The sequence below is a fragment of the Macaca fascicularis genome, chromosome 4 (assembly GCF_037993035.2).
Source record: "Macaca fascicularis isolate 582-1 chromosome 4, T2T-MFA8v1.1".
Lineage (NCBI taxonomy): Eukaryota > Metazoa > Chordata > Mammalia > Primates > Cercopithecidae > Macaca > Macaca fascicularis.
This window is the reverse complement of record NC_088378.1, coordinates 20,897,548-20,915,682: the sequence shown is the minus strand read 5'-3', so window position 1 is coordinate 20,915,682 and position 18,135 is coordinate 20,897,548. Positions and strand designations below refer to the sequence as shown.

The following is an 18,135-nucleotide window of genomic DNA, read 5'->3' as shown; positions in this document are numbered from 1 at the left end:
GGTGGTGATGGAGGTGTCCTATCCTAACCCTTTGCATTTCCCTTTATTCCCACAACCCAAAACACATATCTCTGTGGTTTAGCTCAGAGCAGTATAACCATGACATGAACATTATTGATCCATTTGAAGGAGCTGTGCTGATTATAGAATACCTCTAGCAGGATATGTCACCATCAATGCAAGTGAGACTTGCTCTATATTTCAGGCAATGCTATTATATTTTCAGATTATTCCAAGTCATATGTTTAAAATGAGGATGAGTAAGACATGAAAGATGGAAGGGAAATCATAACTGTTGTCAAAAATTAACCCTTTCTGTATATATCCAAAAAAAGGAAATGAATATATCAAAGAGAGATATCCGCTCTCCCATGTTTATGGCAGCACTATTCACAATAGCCAACATATGGAATCAACCTAAGTGCTCATCAATGGATGAATGGATAAAGAAAATGTGGTATATACACAAGGGAATATAATTCATCCATAAAAAATAAAACCCTGTCATTTGCAGCAACATGGATAGAACTGGAGGGCATTATGTTAAGTAAAATAAGCCAAGCAGAGAAAGACAAATGTCACACGCTCTCACTCATATGTGGGACCTAAACAAGTGGATCTCATGAAGGTAAAGAGTAGACTGGTGGTTACCAGAGGTCGGAAAGAGGATGGGGAGAGGAAAATAATGAGAAGTTGATTAATGGGTACAAATACACAGTTTGATAGAAGAAATAAGATCTGGTGTTTGACAGATCTGTAGGGTGATTATAGCTTATAATAATCTGTTGTATATTCAAAGTAGCTAGAAGAGAACAAATGTTTCTAGCACAAAGAGAAGATAAATATTTAAGGTGATCAATAACCCAAATTACACTGATTTATCTGTATAAATTATATGAGCATATTAAATTATCACATGTGCCCCCAAAATATGTACATCTATTCTGTATCAATAAATTCTTTTAAAATTAATCATTTGAGCCCTGAAACCTATTAAAGTACAAGTAAGCCTTTATCTTCACAAGTATTTCTATTTGTTATAAAATTTATTGCTTTATATACAAATCATCAAAATTTTTAAAACTTACTGTTAGTATAATACTTAATTTGTTTATTTAATACTTACATAGTCTTAGGGCAATAAATTTTAATTCCAGTGTACTTTGTATCCTTTGTAAACATAATCTTAGTCAATTTTCTGAGAATAGACATTGTATTAGAGTGAGCAGGAGCAGAGGCAAGGCTTAGCTCCACTAAAGACAGTGAGCACATGGTGGGGGAGACAACTGCCTCGAGAGACACTATGAGCAGCAGGCCCCCGGCTTCAGTCAGTACCCTCACTGGGGTCAGCTTTTCACTGGGCAGTCTCCATTCTTTCGGCCTTAAAGAAGCAGGTGCTGGCTTGGCGCGGTGGCTCACGCCTGTAATCTCAATACTTTGGGAGGCTGAGGCAGGTGGATTACTTGAGGTCAGGAGTTCGAGAGGAGCCTGGCCAACATAGGGAAATCCCGTCTCTACTAAAAACACAAAAGTTAGACAGGCATGGTGGCAGGCACTTGTAATCCCACCTACAGAAGCTGGGGCAGGAGAATCCCTGAACCCGGGAAGCAAAGGTTGCCGTGAGCCGAGATCGCGCCACTGCACTCCAGCCTGGGCAACAGAGCAAGACATTGTCTCAAAAGGAAAAAGAAAAAGAAGCAGGTGCCTTAAGTGCTTGATTTTAGCCCCACCACACTTTCTAGGAACTGATAAGTTACCTGAGGAGCCTGGCTAATGGCAAAGAAGGTGACAGAGCTAAATTGTCCTCAAAAAAGAGTGTCAGTCCCTGGCTTTTATGATGGAGTCCACTGGGAATGAACGTAGAAACCAAGGGTTATAAAAGCACCTTGATACCTGAGAAATGATCTACAGACTAGTCTTTCAAATTGGCAGGTATGAACTTCCTTAGAGGCCAGCAGAGAAACATGAAATTCCCGGTAAACTATTGGAGCCTCTTTCTCACCTCTCCTTTCTTCTTTGTTGCTTGCCTTTTTGGTCCCCCTCTCTTTCTCACCAGGTATATTTACACCATAAACATCTTCACGATAAGTCTGCCTGGAAGCAATCCTCTCCACAAAAGTAACTCAATAAAACCCTCCCTCAGAAGACTGAGATCCCCCTGATTTCCACAGGAATCCTCACAAACGGCCACATGTTAACATTCGCTGGGGGATTTTCAAATATGAAGTCATCATATCACACATTACATCTATAAGGTAAAAAGTATGTGATAAACTTGAGCAATGTAATGGGAGAGAACAGTCAGAAGTGAACATAGTTTGAGAGACTTCCTTGGATTTGGCATTTGAGAATTATCTTCAATACTTTGCCTATTCTTTTTTTAAGGGTATATTTTACTTTATTTTTTTTTTCCGACTTTTATTTTAGACTTACAGGGTACACACGCATGTTTGTTACATAAGTATACCAAGAGACGCTGAGGTTTGGAATACGAATGATCCAATTACCCAGATATTGAGCCTAGTATCCAACAGTTAGTTTTTCAACCCATTTCCCTCTTCCCCCTTCCCCAGCAGTAGTCCCCAGTGTCTACTGTCGCCATTTTATGACTAGGAATACCCAGTGCTTAGCTCTCACTTATAAGTGAGAACATGTAGTATTTAGTTTTCTTCTCCTGCATTAATTTGCTTATGTTAATGGCCTCCAGCTGCATCCATGTTGCTGCAAAAGACATGTTTTCATTTTTTTTAAAGAATATTTTGTCTATCCTTAACTAACAGAGTATGGCTGTCATAAAAATGAACCCTGTAAGTTACTATGCATCTCTACTTATATGCCAATAAACATTTTTTTAAATCAACGCGCTATCTTTACTTCATTTCTACAAAAAGCCCATCACTAAAGTAAAGCATCTGGACATTAATCACATTCCTCTATCTTTGCATCTCAGAAATATGAACTGACTCAATATACTATAAGAGATGTCTTCTTCAAATGCTAATGAAATGTGTACTTTGGCTGAAACAAAAATGTAGAAATAATTATGCTCTAATTTAATAATGGTCTCTGCTACTAAACAGCCAACAGATCCCCGACAAATGACTTTAGAAGTATAGAAATAGAAGATTTAGTTTACACTCTATTACATAAACATTGAAAAGTCATATTAAGAATTATTTATAAACTGAATCCCAATGAAAATGATTCTTTCTTAACTTTAAAAATAATGCAAATATAAGAGAACACACAATTTTAGAAGTAAGGAAAGTTCCTGCTCATCTAGCATAGTCCTTGCATTCATCTAGCATGTCCCTCAGTGCTAGGGACAGATTCTGTCATAGAGAAATGCTTGATTACCATTTACTGAAATAAAATGGAGATAATTGAAAACATAAAACTTTTCATTGAAGAAAGTGTATGTGACAGACACATTCTAGTATTTTCTTCCTCAATAGAGCTTTAAATAAAAAATAATGTTTAGTTTTTAAGGTTTATTTTACCACCTTCTGATTACACACTATCATGGAGATGGTAAATAATTAATTGGAAGTGTTAATCAATGTTAACAAAAGTTTGCCTCTCCTATAAATCAGTCAATTATGTTTGATTATGAAGATTTCTGATTGCTTCCTGCAGTGCCATGAAATTCCCAGCAAATTGACATATGGAGCCAACATATCAGGAAATCAATAGAGAAGTATCTGTAATTGATACCTTGTCCTTAGAAATGCATCCTTGGTATACAAGGTGTTGAGCGCTGGGGAATTCTGGAAGAAGTGTTCCAGTTTTTGAGCTAAGCGAATATTTACGAGTGAAGCCACCCTATAATTTAGAAAAATGAAAACAAATACATCATTATCAACTATATGCTTCCAAAGTACTATTCTAGTAAAATACAAATCCATAAAATTAAATTCTTCTTTATCTTGCAAACCATGAGAACTTATGAGATTTGAGTAAACTGTTTCGATTGTGTAACTGAATAAATGAGACATGTCAGCCAAATGGTTTTCAAACCTTCAATAAATAGTTTCATAGTTAGAATATTTTTCCTATCACTTCAAATTTTAGCTTTGAATATTTGTCAGTTTTCACAACTTTTAGAAATTTAAGTACACATTTGCTAATGGCATAAGTTTAGGAAGATCTGCCTTTGGAACTATTGAAATTATTTTAACTATAAGAGGATCAGGAATTGTCAAATCCAACCTCCCTTTTTACAAATTAAGTAAATGAGATAATTGAGCATAAATTAATTTATTCAGTCTCAGAGGTAAGTACTACTAAAATTTTTATTGGAGTCTAACTTTCGATTCTCAAGCTAGTGCACTGGACTGTCCCACAAAAAGTTTCTTCTACCCTAAATTCAGGCATGTATTGTTCTTTCACATCTCTTGGGGAAAGCATACTCAAGCCATTTTCAGAAAATTAGAAAAGTGACAAATAACTTACAATGCTACTGTGCTGGTATACTTACAAGAAATCCAGACAGAAAGAACAAATGTATATTCATGACAGAACCGGAGCCTCAGCAAATCAGTCTCCCAGGCCATAACTGATTGTTCCTCCTCCCCAAACAAAATTTTAACAAACCAGATTGTAATCAAAAGTTTGGGGAAATAATGAAATTATGAATATAATAAAGGACATAAAGTGTCCCTGGCAAGGACAAAATTTGGTTCTTTCTCATAATTTTCTCACATTTATTTCTAGACTGTATGCCTTTATCTCCGTCATATTGAGGATGCTTAGTAGACAAAAACTTAATTACTGTCATAGACAGATTGGGTTCCCATCCTGTCTTTCTAGAACTTATATTGGTAGAGTCAAAGGAACTGGGAACATTTTTGAGTCCTTTAACCCCAGATATTTTAGAAGCCCTGATTTCTTGTTGACTTATTTGATATAAGATTTAAATAAGCTTTATATTGAAAATAAAGTAGAAATTCATTTTTAAAAATGAGGTTTAAATTTTTAGCTTTATTTATCTCTTTTCAAGTATAGTTATTAATTTTTAATTAATAACTTATTTAATAATTATCATAAACTGATATAATAGCACAGTTAATCCCAATCCACTCTATTTACTAATCTATCTTAATTTAAGAAATGCTTCAAAAACTTTCAATGCTTTGGTTTTCCAGTTATGAGCACCAATTATCATTGCGCTGTCAAGGAATGTTACTGTCAATAAAAATAGGAAAAATAATATAGAAAACAAGAAAATAAATAATTTAATCCTTAAAGGAAGGAAGTTATATGACAAAATAGAAAACTAACATTTGTTGGATAAGCATAACAAAAATTTACCTAAATCTTAATTTTAGAAAAGTTTGCACTTTTCATATATTTTTTCTCTTGTGTGGAAAGTCGAGTTTTTTCATCTCAATATGTGATTTTGTGATATAGGAAAAGAGAAACAGAGAAATATAAACCCCAAAAATGACAATACACAGTATGATACTAAATTAAAGTAGGAATAAAAGAATACTCTTATTTCCATTAAAGAAATATAATTAGTAATCAAAAATATTTTTACAAAGAAAAAAATAGACTCAAAAGATTTTAACAGGTGACCTTTTATCAAGCATTCAGGAAACAGACAATTTCAAGCTTAACAGATTTTTTTCTGACAACAGAAAAAAAGGATAACTTCCCAATTCACTTGAAAACATATATGTCAAAACTAGACAAGAACAGAAAAAGAAAAATCATATTTCAATCTCACTTATTACTACACTTAAGACAATATTAAACAAAATATTAACAAACAAAATTAAGTAGTGTATAAGTACGATCATACTCAAGTTAGGTTTAAATTCATCATATTAACAACAAACAGGAGAATGCTGTATATTATACAATCATCTCAACTGATGCAGGAAAAAGAGTTTGTTTAAAATCCACTACCATTCATTAACCTCTCTCTCTCTTTCTCTTTCTTTCTTTCTCTCTCCCCACCCCCCCCCCCACCGTGTGTGTGTGTGTGTGCTAGAAACAGAGGAAAACTTAATTATTATACAAAGACTATCTATCAGAAGCCCACAGCAAATGTCTTACTTAGTGGCAAAATACTATAAAAATTCTCTGGAAAATCACAAACAAGATAAAGTTGCCTGCTCTCACCTTTTTTACTCAACACTATACCAGAGTTTATAGCTAGAATAATAATGAACTCAAAAAAGTAATGACAGATTAAGTACCAAAAAGGAAGAGACAATATTAGCATTATTTGCTGCTGATGTAACTGATTTCACTGAAAAACTAAAACAAATTACACAAAAATTATGGTTAACAATAAAATTTTTTTTAGCAAAGTTGCTGAATCCAAGATCAATTTAAAAGTCAATTGCAACAACATGGATGAAACTAGAAAATACTGTGGCAAGTGAAATAAGCCAGGCACAGAAAGACAAATATCACATGTTCTCACTCATATATGGGAGATAAAAAATTTGATCACATGAAGTTAGAAAATAGAATAGTGGTTACAAGATGCTAGGAAGTGTAGTGGGTAATGGAGGATAATGAGGAGTTGATTAATGGTAATTACATTAAATGTAAATGAATCAATCTCTCCAATTAGAGGACAGATATTGGCAGAATGGAGTTAGACAAAATAGACTCTAAATTTTAAAAGGTGTGCAAGAGACAAGGATATTATATATTAACAAAATTTTGACAAAGCAAAAAAGGTCTAACAATCATAACCCTTTATGTACCTAATAATAGGTATGTACAGATAACAGACAATAACAGATAATCAAAATATATGAATAAAAATTGACAAAATTAAAGGGAGAAATGAACTGTTTTACAATAATAGTTGGAGACTTTAACACCTCATTCTCAATAATGGACAGAACAACCAGACAGAAGTTAAGTAAGAATATAGAGGATGTGGCGGCACAATAAACCAACTAGATTGAACAAACGTATACAGAATAATCTACCCAACAACAACAGAATACACATTCTTTTCAAGGACACATGGACATCTTCCAGGATACACCATATGTTAGGCCACAAACTAAGTCTTAGTGAATTTGAAAAGATAGATGTCATACAATGTATCTTCTTCAATCAACATGGGATGAACTTGGAAATAAATAATAGCAAAAAAACTGGAAATTTTACAAATTTGTGGTAATTAACCAACATACTCAAAGAAAAGCTCCAGAGTTGGCTTCAGCAGTGAATTGCACCAAACATTTAAAGAGGAACTAATACCAATACATCTCAAAGTTTTCCCAGGAATTGAAGAGGAAGGAGTACCTTGTAACTTACTCTGTGAGGCCAATATTGCCCTGATACCAAAGTCTGACAAAGATATTGCAAGGCAAGAAAACTGCAGACCAATATCCCTTATGAACTTTGATGCAAAAACTCTCCACAAAATATTAGTAATCCAAATTCCACAGCATATTAATAGGATTATACACCATAAATAAGTGAGATTTATTTCTGGAATGCAAGGATGGTTCAATATATAAAAATCAATAAATGTATTACATCACATTAATGGAATAAAAAAATGATAATCTCATTAGGTACAGAAAAAGTATTTGAAAAAATTCCATATCCTTTCATGATAATAATACTCAACAAACCAGCCATATAGAAAAACCACCTCAATATAATAAAAGTTATTTATGAAAAGTCTATAGAAAACATCATACTTAATGGTGAAAAACCAAAAGCTTTTCCTCTAAGATCAGGAACAAAGCAAGTCTGCTTTCATCACTTCTACTCAACATGGTACTAGAAGTCTTAGCTAGAGTAGTTAGGCAAACAGAAAATTAAAATTAAAAAAACAAGGCATCCAAATTGAAAAGGAAGAAGTAAAAAATCTCTATTCACAGATGATATAATTTTATATGTAGAAAACCCTAAAAATGACACATACACACACACACACAAAACTAATAAATGGATTCAACAAAGTAGCAGGATTCAAAGTCAGCATGCAAAAACTAGTTGCATTTCTATTCACTAATAGTGAACAGCCTGAAAAGAAAATTAAGAAAACAATTTCATCTACAATAGCATCATAAAGAATAAAATACTTTAAAACTAATTTGACCAAGGAAGTGAAAGACTTGTACAATAAAAACTACATAAAAGAGCTGAAAGAAATTAAAGAAGACATAAATAAATAAACAAACATTCTATTCTCATGGATTAGAAGAATTAATATTTAAGATAGCAATACTAGGCCGGGTGCGGTGGCTCAAGCCTGTAATCCCAGCACTTTGGGAGGCCAAGACAGGCGGATCACGAGGTCAGGAGATCAAGACCATCCTGGCTAACATGGTGAAACCCCGTCTCTACTGAAAAAAATACAAAAAACTAGCCGGGCGAGGTGGCGGGCGCCTGTAGTCCCAGCTACTCGGGAGGCTGAGGCAGGAGAATGGTGTAAACCCGGGAAGCGGAGCTTGCAGTGAGCTGAGATCTGGCCACTGCACTCCAGCCTGGGCAACAGAGCGAGACTCCGTCTCAAAAGAAAAAAAAAAAAAAAAAGATAGCAATACTGCCTAGAGTGAGATATAGATTCAATGCAATTCTAGTGACAGTTTTTTCAGAAAAAGAAAAATCCATCCTAAAAATATCTGTGGAATCTCAAGGGACCCTGGGTAGCCAAACAATCTTGAAAACGAAGAGCAAAGTCAGAGAAGACTTCCTGATTTCAAAACGTACTATAAAGTTACAGTAATCAAAACAATATGGTACTGTCATGAAGACAGACACAGAGACCAATGGAATAGAATAGAGAGGCCAGTAACAAACTCTCATAGATATGGTAAAATAATTTTTGATAGGGGTGCCAAACCATTCAATGGGGAAAGAACAGTCCTATTAACACAGGGTGCTGGGAAAACTGGATGTCCACATTCAAAGGAATAAAGTCAGACCTTTACCTAACACCATATACAAAAATTAACCAAAAATGAATCAAATATCTAAATGTAGGAGCTAAAACTATAAAAATTTTAGAAGGAAACATAGAGTAAAAGATTCATGACATGTGATTTGGAAAAAAAATTTTGTATATGACACTAAAACACAGGCAACAACAAAAAATAGACAAATTGTACTTCATAAAAAAGGCTCGTGCCTATAATGCCAGCACTTTGGGAGGCTGAGGTGGACAGATCATGAGGTCAAGAGATCGAGACCATCCTGGCCAACATGATGAAACCCCATCTCTACTAAAAATACAAAAATTAGCTGGGCATGGTGGCACGCACCTGTAGTCCCAGCTACTTGAGAGGCTGAGGCAGGAGAATCGCTTGAACCTGGGAGGCAGAGGTTGTAGTGAGCCGAGACTATACCACTGCACTCCAGCCTGGTGACAGAGTGAGACTCTGCCCCCCCCCAGAAAAAAGAAACACTTTTGTTCATAAAAGTTATGCATGTAACTGTACATGACACTATGATCAGAATAGAAAGGCAATGTATGGAATGAGAGAAAATATTTGCAAATCATGTTTCATAAGGGATTAATATACAGAATATATTGAGAACTCCTAAAACTTAACAACATAAAAGTAAACAAAAGGATTCATACTGGGCAAAGGACTTGATATACACTTCTCCAGAGAAGATATATGAATGACTAGCAAATGCATTAAAATATGCTCAGTGTTACCATTATTAGGGAAATGCAGATCAAACCCTAAATGAGATACCACATCACACCCACTGGGATGGCTACTATAAACACAAAAACACACATAAATACACACAGCAAAAATAACAAATGTTGTCAAGGATGTGAAAAAATTGGAATCCTTGTGCATTGTTGGTGAGAATGTAATCTAGTAGAGCTAATCTAAACAGTTTGGTTTTACATAGCAAAATTAAATTAAAAATTTTAATTAAATTACATTTTAATTTTAATAATTAAATTTAATCAAAAAATTTAATCAAAATTAAAAATAGAATTACTATATGACCCAGTAATTCTACTTCTGGGTATATAGCCAAAAAAATTATAGCAGGATCTCAAAGAGATATTTGTACAACCACATTCATAGCAGCATTAGTCAGTATAGCTTAAACGTGGAAGCAAGCCACATGTCCATCGACAGATGAATGGATTAGCAAAATGTGGTACTGTATATACATACAATGGAATATCATTCAGCCTTAAAAGGGAATGATGTTCTGACATATGCTACAACATGGATGAACCTTGAGTACATTATGGTAAGTGAAATAAGTCAGTCACCAGAAGACAAATACTGTATGATTCTACTTAAAGAGGATTCTAGAGTAGTAGAAATCACAGAGACAGAAAGTAGAATGGTAGTGGCCAGGCACATGGTAGAGGGAAGATGGGAGTTTTGTTCAATGAGTAGAGAGTTTCAGTCTTGCAAGATGAAAGAGTTCTGAAGGTGGTTGGTGGTGATGGTTACACAATGATACCAATGTACTTAATACCACAAAACTGTAAACTCAAAAATGGCTGAGATAGTATATTTTACATGTAGTTTACCACAATAAAAAATATGAACAAAAACCAATTACAAATGAAATAACTTAAATGTTCAGAGCAACTTTATGCTTTCAAGTTTATAGAGAATATTATTATAATCTTGGAATACACATAACTTTTTAAAAAACAAGATATAAAAAGCACTAACCATAAAATAAAAAAAAATCTTCATCAAAAGATACAATAGAGTATTGATTCATGTCACTAACAGGAAGAAGTTATTTACAACACATAACTTACAGGATATTAGTATCCAGAACATATAAAGAACTCTTAAGGATTAAAAATTGAAAATAAAAAATGATATGATTTGAGCAAACATTTCACAGAAGAGAATTGGCCAATAAAAATCCAAAAATACATTCTAGCTCATCAGTTGTTAAAAACAATTTCCAAATAAAAAACACAGACACGATTTTACACCTACAAGACTGGCAAAAACTAAAATGTCATTTAATACTAAGTGTAAGAATAGGTACAAAAGTAATGATCACACACAGCTGGAGAGACAGGAGTTGATACAACCACTCTGGAAAATAATTTCAGCTTTACTAGTAAAGTTAAAGATGAGTATATCTTAGGACCTGGAATTCCACTCCTATAGATGTGTACCTGGAGAACTGCTTGTGTCACCATTGTTTTTCAGGCAAAAAAAAAAAAAAGCCCCATCCACAATGGAATGAATAAATGCATTGGGATAGTTTCCTACAATGGAATATTATACAGGAGTACAAATAAATTAGAACTTCATATACTGGCATTAAAGAATCACAAAACCTAGCATTGAATGAAAGCAGAAAGTCACAGGGAAAACAAGGAAACTCTTTTTATGTAGGATATAACTGGGCAAATAATAAACAATATGTTGTTGAGAGATCTATTTGTAAGTGGCAAACTTTATAGAAAAACAAACAGTAACACCGTATTCTGGAGAGTGGTAACTTCTGATAAGTAGGAATGAAAAAGTGATTGAAGTGGGTGCACAGAGGACTTCTCTCTTTTCAGTTATGAGAAAGGGCTTGAGTTTTCAAATTATGATTATTTTTAAGATTCTATGCATGTGTTTGTGTATTTGGGTGAGTATGGGTGTTGCGAATAATACATTTCCCAATAAAAAATGTTAGCATGCTAAAGAAACACATATTAAGAAATAAAGTATGTAACTTTAATTCTAATACTTTTAAAAACTCTCATATTGGTAAATAATGGTTTTGTGTAATCAAAGCTAGCAATATGTGCAACATCAACAAGGGGCAAAAGGGCCCCAAAAAACCTTAAAATTAATTTTGTTTTGGATATGTTAACAACTGGATACAAAGATGATGTAAATTGCATAAATCAAATAATATCCAGTTTAAGTGTAACACAAAAAGAAAGGGAGGAGTGATTATCTTTAAAATAGTAAAATACGCTCATTTTAATTTCACTAATATGCTTGCTATTACAATCGTACTAAAAGAGGTGCCAGATCATAGGCCAGCTACAGAGGTCTGGGTTTTTTTTTTTTTTTTTTTTTTTTTTTCTCAACTGATAATTTTGGTACTCTTGGGTGAACTATTAAGAATTGTATTTCTAAAAGAAAACAAGAAGGACCCTACAGAAAAGAAACAAATATGACTAGAATGCAAGAGGGTCTGATTTATGAGGAAAGATTAAAGGACTTAAGCTGCACAGCTTGGCTAAGTGATGACAAAGGAGAGTATGATAACAGTCTACAAATATTTGAAAAGCATATACCAAGGAGAGAGGATTTGATATTTATCTTGGTACAAGGTTGTTCAACTGGCTGTGAATGGTTGATGTTAAAGAGAAGAAAACTCAGGCTATCAAGGAAACTTCCTGGTAGAAGTGTATGAAATCAATGGACCCATTCCCTAAGAAATAATGTCAACTTCAGTAGCTGCTTGAAGCAAAAATTTGGCCCACACTAGAAGACTCACAGGAAAAGAAAAGCTTTCTTTGATGGGAAGAAAATATTATAATTAAGTTTTGTTCATTTGTTTCATTCCTGTGAATTAACAGATTCTGAGACAATCTCTAAGACATTTCTGAAATTTAAACCACTCCATTTATGAATAAAAAATTTAAAACAATAACAATTATTAATACTGAGTAGTAACTGCTCTTAACATCTTTTTCCTGTTTTTTATTTTGTTTTTGTTGTTTTTTGCTGTTGTTGTTTTTGTTTGCTTTTATATTTTGAACTATTTAAAACTTTTTAAAAGATACAGAGAAAAAAATAATAAATACCCATTTACCATCCTGATTAAGACATGAGACATTTCCAATACTAAAGCAGCCTTGCCTAATCTCATTCCTTTCTTCCCCCACAAGAAATAATGTTCTGGGCTTGGTTTAGATCATTTCTACTCAAACATTAAAAAATTTACCTAGTATGTAAATGTTCTTAATATTATAGTGTTCTTTAAAATTGGTACCATACTGTATGTATCCTTGTACTTTCAATATGTTTTTTTCACTCAACTTTAGGTTTTTGAGACGACCCTAATTTGATTATTATAACCATCATTCATTCGCTCATACCCAAAGCAGTATAGCACTCCATTGTATAAATGTATAAAAACTTATTTCCCATTATATCATAATGAACATTTAGATTATTTTCGAGTATTCTGCAATTATAAACCATGTCGCAGTGAACATCCTCATACACACCTCCTTGTGCACAATGTGAAGGTTTCTTTAGGAATGCAGTCATAAAGTGTGTAAATCTTCAACTTCACTAGGTATTGTCCCTTCCACTCTATATGAGAGTTCCTTTGGTCAATATTCCTGTCAACAGTGTGTCTTTAGACATTTTAATTGTTGTTAATGTAGTATTTGTGAGACAATCACACATTAGGGTTTTAATTTTCATTTCCCTAATTAATATTTAGATTGAGCATTTTTTTATTGGCAAGGGGTGGTATTCAACATATGTTATGGACACTAGTCAACCAGAATGCCAACTAGCACTGTTAGTCATTCTTTGTTTACCCTGAATTAATTGCTTCTTCATATACTTTGCTATATTTCTGTTGGGTTGTCTTTTCATATTGACTTGAATTCTATACATATTCTAGAACCGTGCTGTCCAGTACAGCTTTCTGTTATGATGGAAATGTTCTGTATCTTTCCTGTCCAATACACTAACCACTAGCCACATATAACTCTTAGGCACTTGAAATGTAGCTAATGTGACTGATAAACTAAATTTTTTACTTTACTTAATTAATAGTCACATGTGGCTAGCAGCTACCATATTTTACAACATAGTAATAGATATTAATTATCTGTCATTCAGTGCTTCTCAATTTACAATGGGGTTACATCCCAATAAAACCATTACAATTGGAAAATATTGTAAGTCAAAAATGCATTTAATATACCCAACTTACTGAACATTATAACTTAGCCTAGCCTACCTTAAATGTGCTTGGAACATTTACATTAGGTTACAGTAGGGCAAAATCATCTAACACAAAGCTTATTTTACAATGAAGTGTTAAATAACTCATGTAATTTATTAAATACTATATTGAAAGTGAGAAGCGGAATGGTTGTATGGGTACTTGAAGTACATTTTCTACTGAATGCATACCCCTTTCACACCATCACAAAGTCAAAAAATTGTAAGTCAAACCATTTTAAGCCAAGGACCAACTGTATATAATTTATAAATATCCAGTTATGTTTTATATATTTTACATATATTTGCTTTTGTGTCCGTTTTTCATAATTAACATTTCTCTATATCATTAAAAGAGGCTTTTAATAAATAATATTTAGCCACACAAAAGTACAATAAATTATGTAACCATTTCTTTGATATTAGTCATTTAGGTTACATATAGTTTTTCACTGTAATCAATAAAAATTTTGTGCATAATTTTCTGTCTTCATTTCCTATTTTTGGGATGCGTGGTGGCTCACACCTGTAATCCCAACACTTTGGAAGGCCAAGATGGGCAGATCACCTGAGGTCAGGAGTTCGAGTCCAACCTGGCCAACATGGCAAAACCCCGTCTCTACTAAAAATACAAAAATTAGCCAGGCGTGGCAGCACACGCCTGTAATCCCAGCTACTCGGGAAGCTGAGGTAGGAGAATCACTTGAACACTGGAAACAAAGGTTGTAATGAGCCGAGATCATGCCACTGTACTCCAACCTGGGTGACAGAGCGAGACTCCATCTCAAAAAAAAAAAAAAAAATTGATACAAAATCCACACAAAAGTAGAATTAGTAGGAAAAGGATATAAATACTTTAAAGACTCTTGGTGAAGATCTTCCAAACATTTTCCAAAAATTCATTCTGCCTTCAGCAAGATATGAAAGAGTTACCTCATTCTGCCTTCGCCAACTTCACAATAATTTTTAAATATTTGATAGTTTCATATTGTAAAATGTTATCTTAATTTTTGTTTATTTGGTAATCCTTTCTTCATGCATTTATCAGCTTTTTCTTTCTCCTGTGAATCATCTATTCACATCTTCTACTACTTATTGTGCTCTTCATATTTTTATAGGATTTTTATGTACTACAGATATAATTTTATTGTCGTATTTGTTGAAGGTATTTCCCCCAGTTTTTCCTTTGACTTCAAATTTTGTATATGATGCTTTTGATATGAAGAAGTTTCCAACTCTATGTTTTTCTTTTTCCTATGAAATTTCTTAAACTGCTTTTATACTTAGAAAGTGAATAACTCCTTCCAGACGTGGGATAGATATATATATTTCCTCATAAGTATTATTTTTATATTTAATTGTTTATATGAAATTCACATAAGTTGTTAAGTTGTGAGGTATAGAAATATTTTTGCAAAATAGTCAATTTTTCTAACATTATCCCCTGAATAATTTTATTTATATAGTACTCCACCTTTCTCCAAAAAGGACACGGAGAAATATTTTCTTTCTTCATTTGTTGTAATTTCTCCTTGGTCATATGCTAAAACCTTATAAATACTAGGGTCTTTTGTCAGGCACCCTATCTCTGCTGCAGATTTGTTCCATCTACAGTTGACTCAGTCTCATAATGTCATAATATTTTGATATGTGGCAGACAAATTCCCTTTTCACTCTTCTTGTTTACATTTCTCTTAACTATTACTTCCTGTATATTCTTCTAGATTAAGCTCGTAACCATATTCATCTCCAAAAATTAATCACCCACTCAAATTTTCATTAGAATATAAAATGTCTAAATTAATTTAGGAAGAATTGGAGTATTTATAATCTAGCATTCCTATCCAGGCACATGGTATGTCATTTCATTTGTAGTTTTCTTTTACACCTGTACTTTTTTTTCCAAAAAGGCGGTGTGCTTCTCTTATTATAACTGCTCCTGAATATTTTGTATTTCTTCTGGCTCATACCAGAATTTTACAATCTTCTACCTTTCTTGTCTTCCACAAAGACTGTTGCTACCTATCTCAATAAATCTGTGAGAAAATTAAGTCCTACAGAAAATGATTTGAACAACCATTTTGTCAATTCTCTCAAGGATGGTGCTTAATCAATACCATTCTAAACACTCATGCATAAAAGAGTTTATTCCTTATATTCAGTGGGTGTCTTAGGGCATTAGGGCTACATTCTCTCTAGGAAACCTGCTTAAGAATAGCTAGGACTTTCTTTTAAGTTCCTCAAACTCCTACTTTCTTTCCCTGACTTTTGCCACAGCACATGACCTACACTACCATTCCTGAGAGAAATGCAAAACTACCAAACAGAAGCTACCACAACTTTCTGCCAAAAAAATCTACAAATCTGCTTGCATCCGAACTTCCCCTTTCTCTTTCTAGTTTTCATGGAAGCACTGCTCCTCCTCTCTAGTGCCAATTCCTCTAATCTGACCTCCTCAGTGACCTTGTGCTCTCAACTTTCCTTTCTTTAATATTTTCAGTCTTCACTCTTTACTGTATCTGTTTTATTAGCATTAGACATTAGTCTAATCATCTTTCAAAACTAAATTCCAAAAAATTAGCTGGGTGTGGTGGTGTGTGCCTGTAGTCCCAGCTACTTGGGAAGCTGAGGTGGGAGGATCACTTGAGCCCAGAAGGTTAAGGCTGCGGTGAGTCAAGATTGTGCCACTGCACACCAGCCTGGGTGACAGAGTGAGAGACTCTGTCTCAAAAACAAAACCAGAAAAATCCCAAATCCCAAGTCCTTTTCCAGTTATCACCCTGAACTTGACTAAATGTTCTACATTCAATGCTACTTCCCACTCATTTCACAAACCAAACCCCAGCTCACCACTGAAAAGGCTCTCCCTGAAATCATTAGTTATCTCCACTTAACTAATTCCATGGATCCTTTCCACTCCTTATCTTGATGACTTTTCAGCACCATCTGAGCATTCCTTTCCGTAGGGAGCATTTTTTTCTCCTGACTCCTGCGACACTGTATTCTCCTCCTTCTTTTCTTACCACTCTAGACTCTCCTCTACTATCTCGCTGACGCTCTTCCTCTCATTTTTCACAACTGTTTTTTGGTAACCTCTTGTCTTCTCATTCATTTTTTTCCCTAAGTGTTTTTATCCATTACCATGGCTTCAATCACCATCAAACTAAATCTCGAAGTCCTCTTTTCCAATCACATATATCCAACTGCCCACTTAAAATTTGTGTTAAATGTTTCACAAACACATCAAATATGACAAGTCCCAAATTAAACCCATTATCTTTTTACTCTTTCTACCTGCTTCTCCTTCAATATTTCCCAACTAAAATCTGTTACTTCTCTCCATCCCTAGGGTTACTATTCTAGTCCAGATCTTCTCTTACACAGACTATCCAGATAGCCTCCAATGGATCTACTGGATTCCTGCCTTACACTCTTCTAATGTATTCTCCATGTCATGGTCAGAATGAGTTTTGTAAAACACAAGTCTGATGGCGTAACTCTCCTTTAGTGGCTTCCCATTACAGAATTCTTAACCTAATGAGACTACACACAATCCAGCCTCTACCTATTATTTTACTCTCTACCTCATTCTATACTATGGTATGCATAATTTTTTTTTATTTTTTCTACAATGTGATGCACCTCTGCTTGCCTTCACATATGCCAGTGGTTGACATTTGGCAATGTCAGAGACATTTTGGTTGTCATGACAAGGGGGTGGGGGCCTGCTACTGGAATGTAATGGGTAGAGGCCAGAGATGCTGTGATACTACTAAGCATTCTACAATATACTTGATATATTCCATAAATATTATTATGTGAACCACAATTTCCATAGTATGGAGGCTGAGAAACCCTGGACTATGCTATTCCATCTGTCTTAACCACTCTTCTTCCCTCTTCCCCTACTCCACTCCTCCTCCAAACTACCACTATATTCTCAGTTATTTCCTTAATATCACTTCCTGTGAAGAATGTCCTTAACTCCCTAAACCTAGTTACTCCCATGACACCCTTTAGAATTTCTTATAATTACTTGTTCAAGATATACTTTCCTGCTATACTGTAAAGCTCTGGAAGGGCAGGACCAAATCTCTTCATTCACCATTTTGTCCCCTAGTACCTGTAATATCATATATCTGTTAATTAATATCTTCACCATGGGTTTAAAAAAATAGGATCTTTTTCTGACCTCTTAGAAAAGCAAATACATCTCTCAGCCTCATTT

The 18,135-nt window shown here is 34.1% G+C and overlaps 1 protein-coding gene across 1 annotated transcript in view; it reads right to left on the bottom strand.

The window, feature by feature from the left end:
* Positions 1-18,135, bottom strand: part of RFX6 (regulatory factor X6) — a 56,366-nt gene that overhangs the window by 17,746 nt on the left and 20,485 nt on the right. The window contains exon 7 of the mRNA XM_005551665.5: positions 3,715-3,822. Coding sequence (XP_005551722.3) covers positions 3,715-3,822 — 108 coding nt within the window. The remainder of the gene's footprint in view (positions 1-3,714; positions 3,823-18,135) is intronic.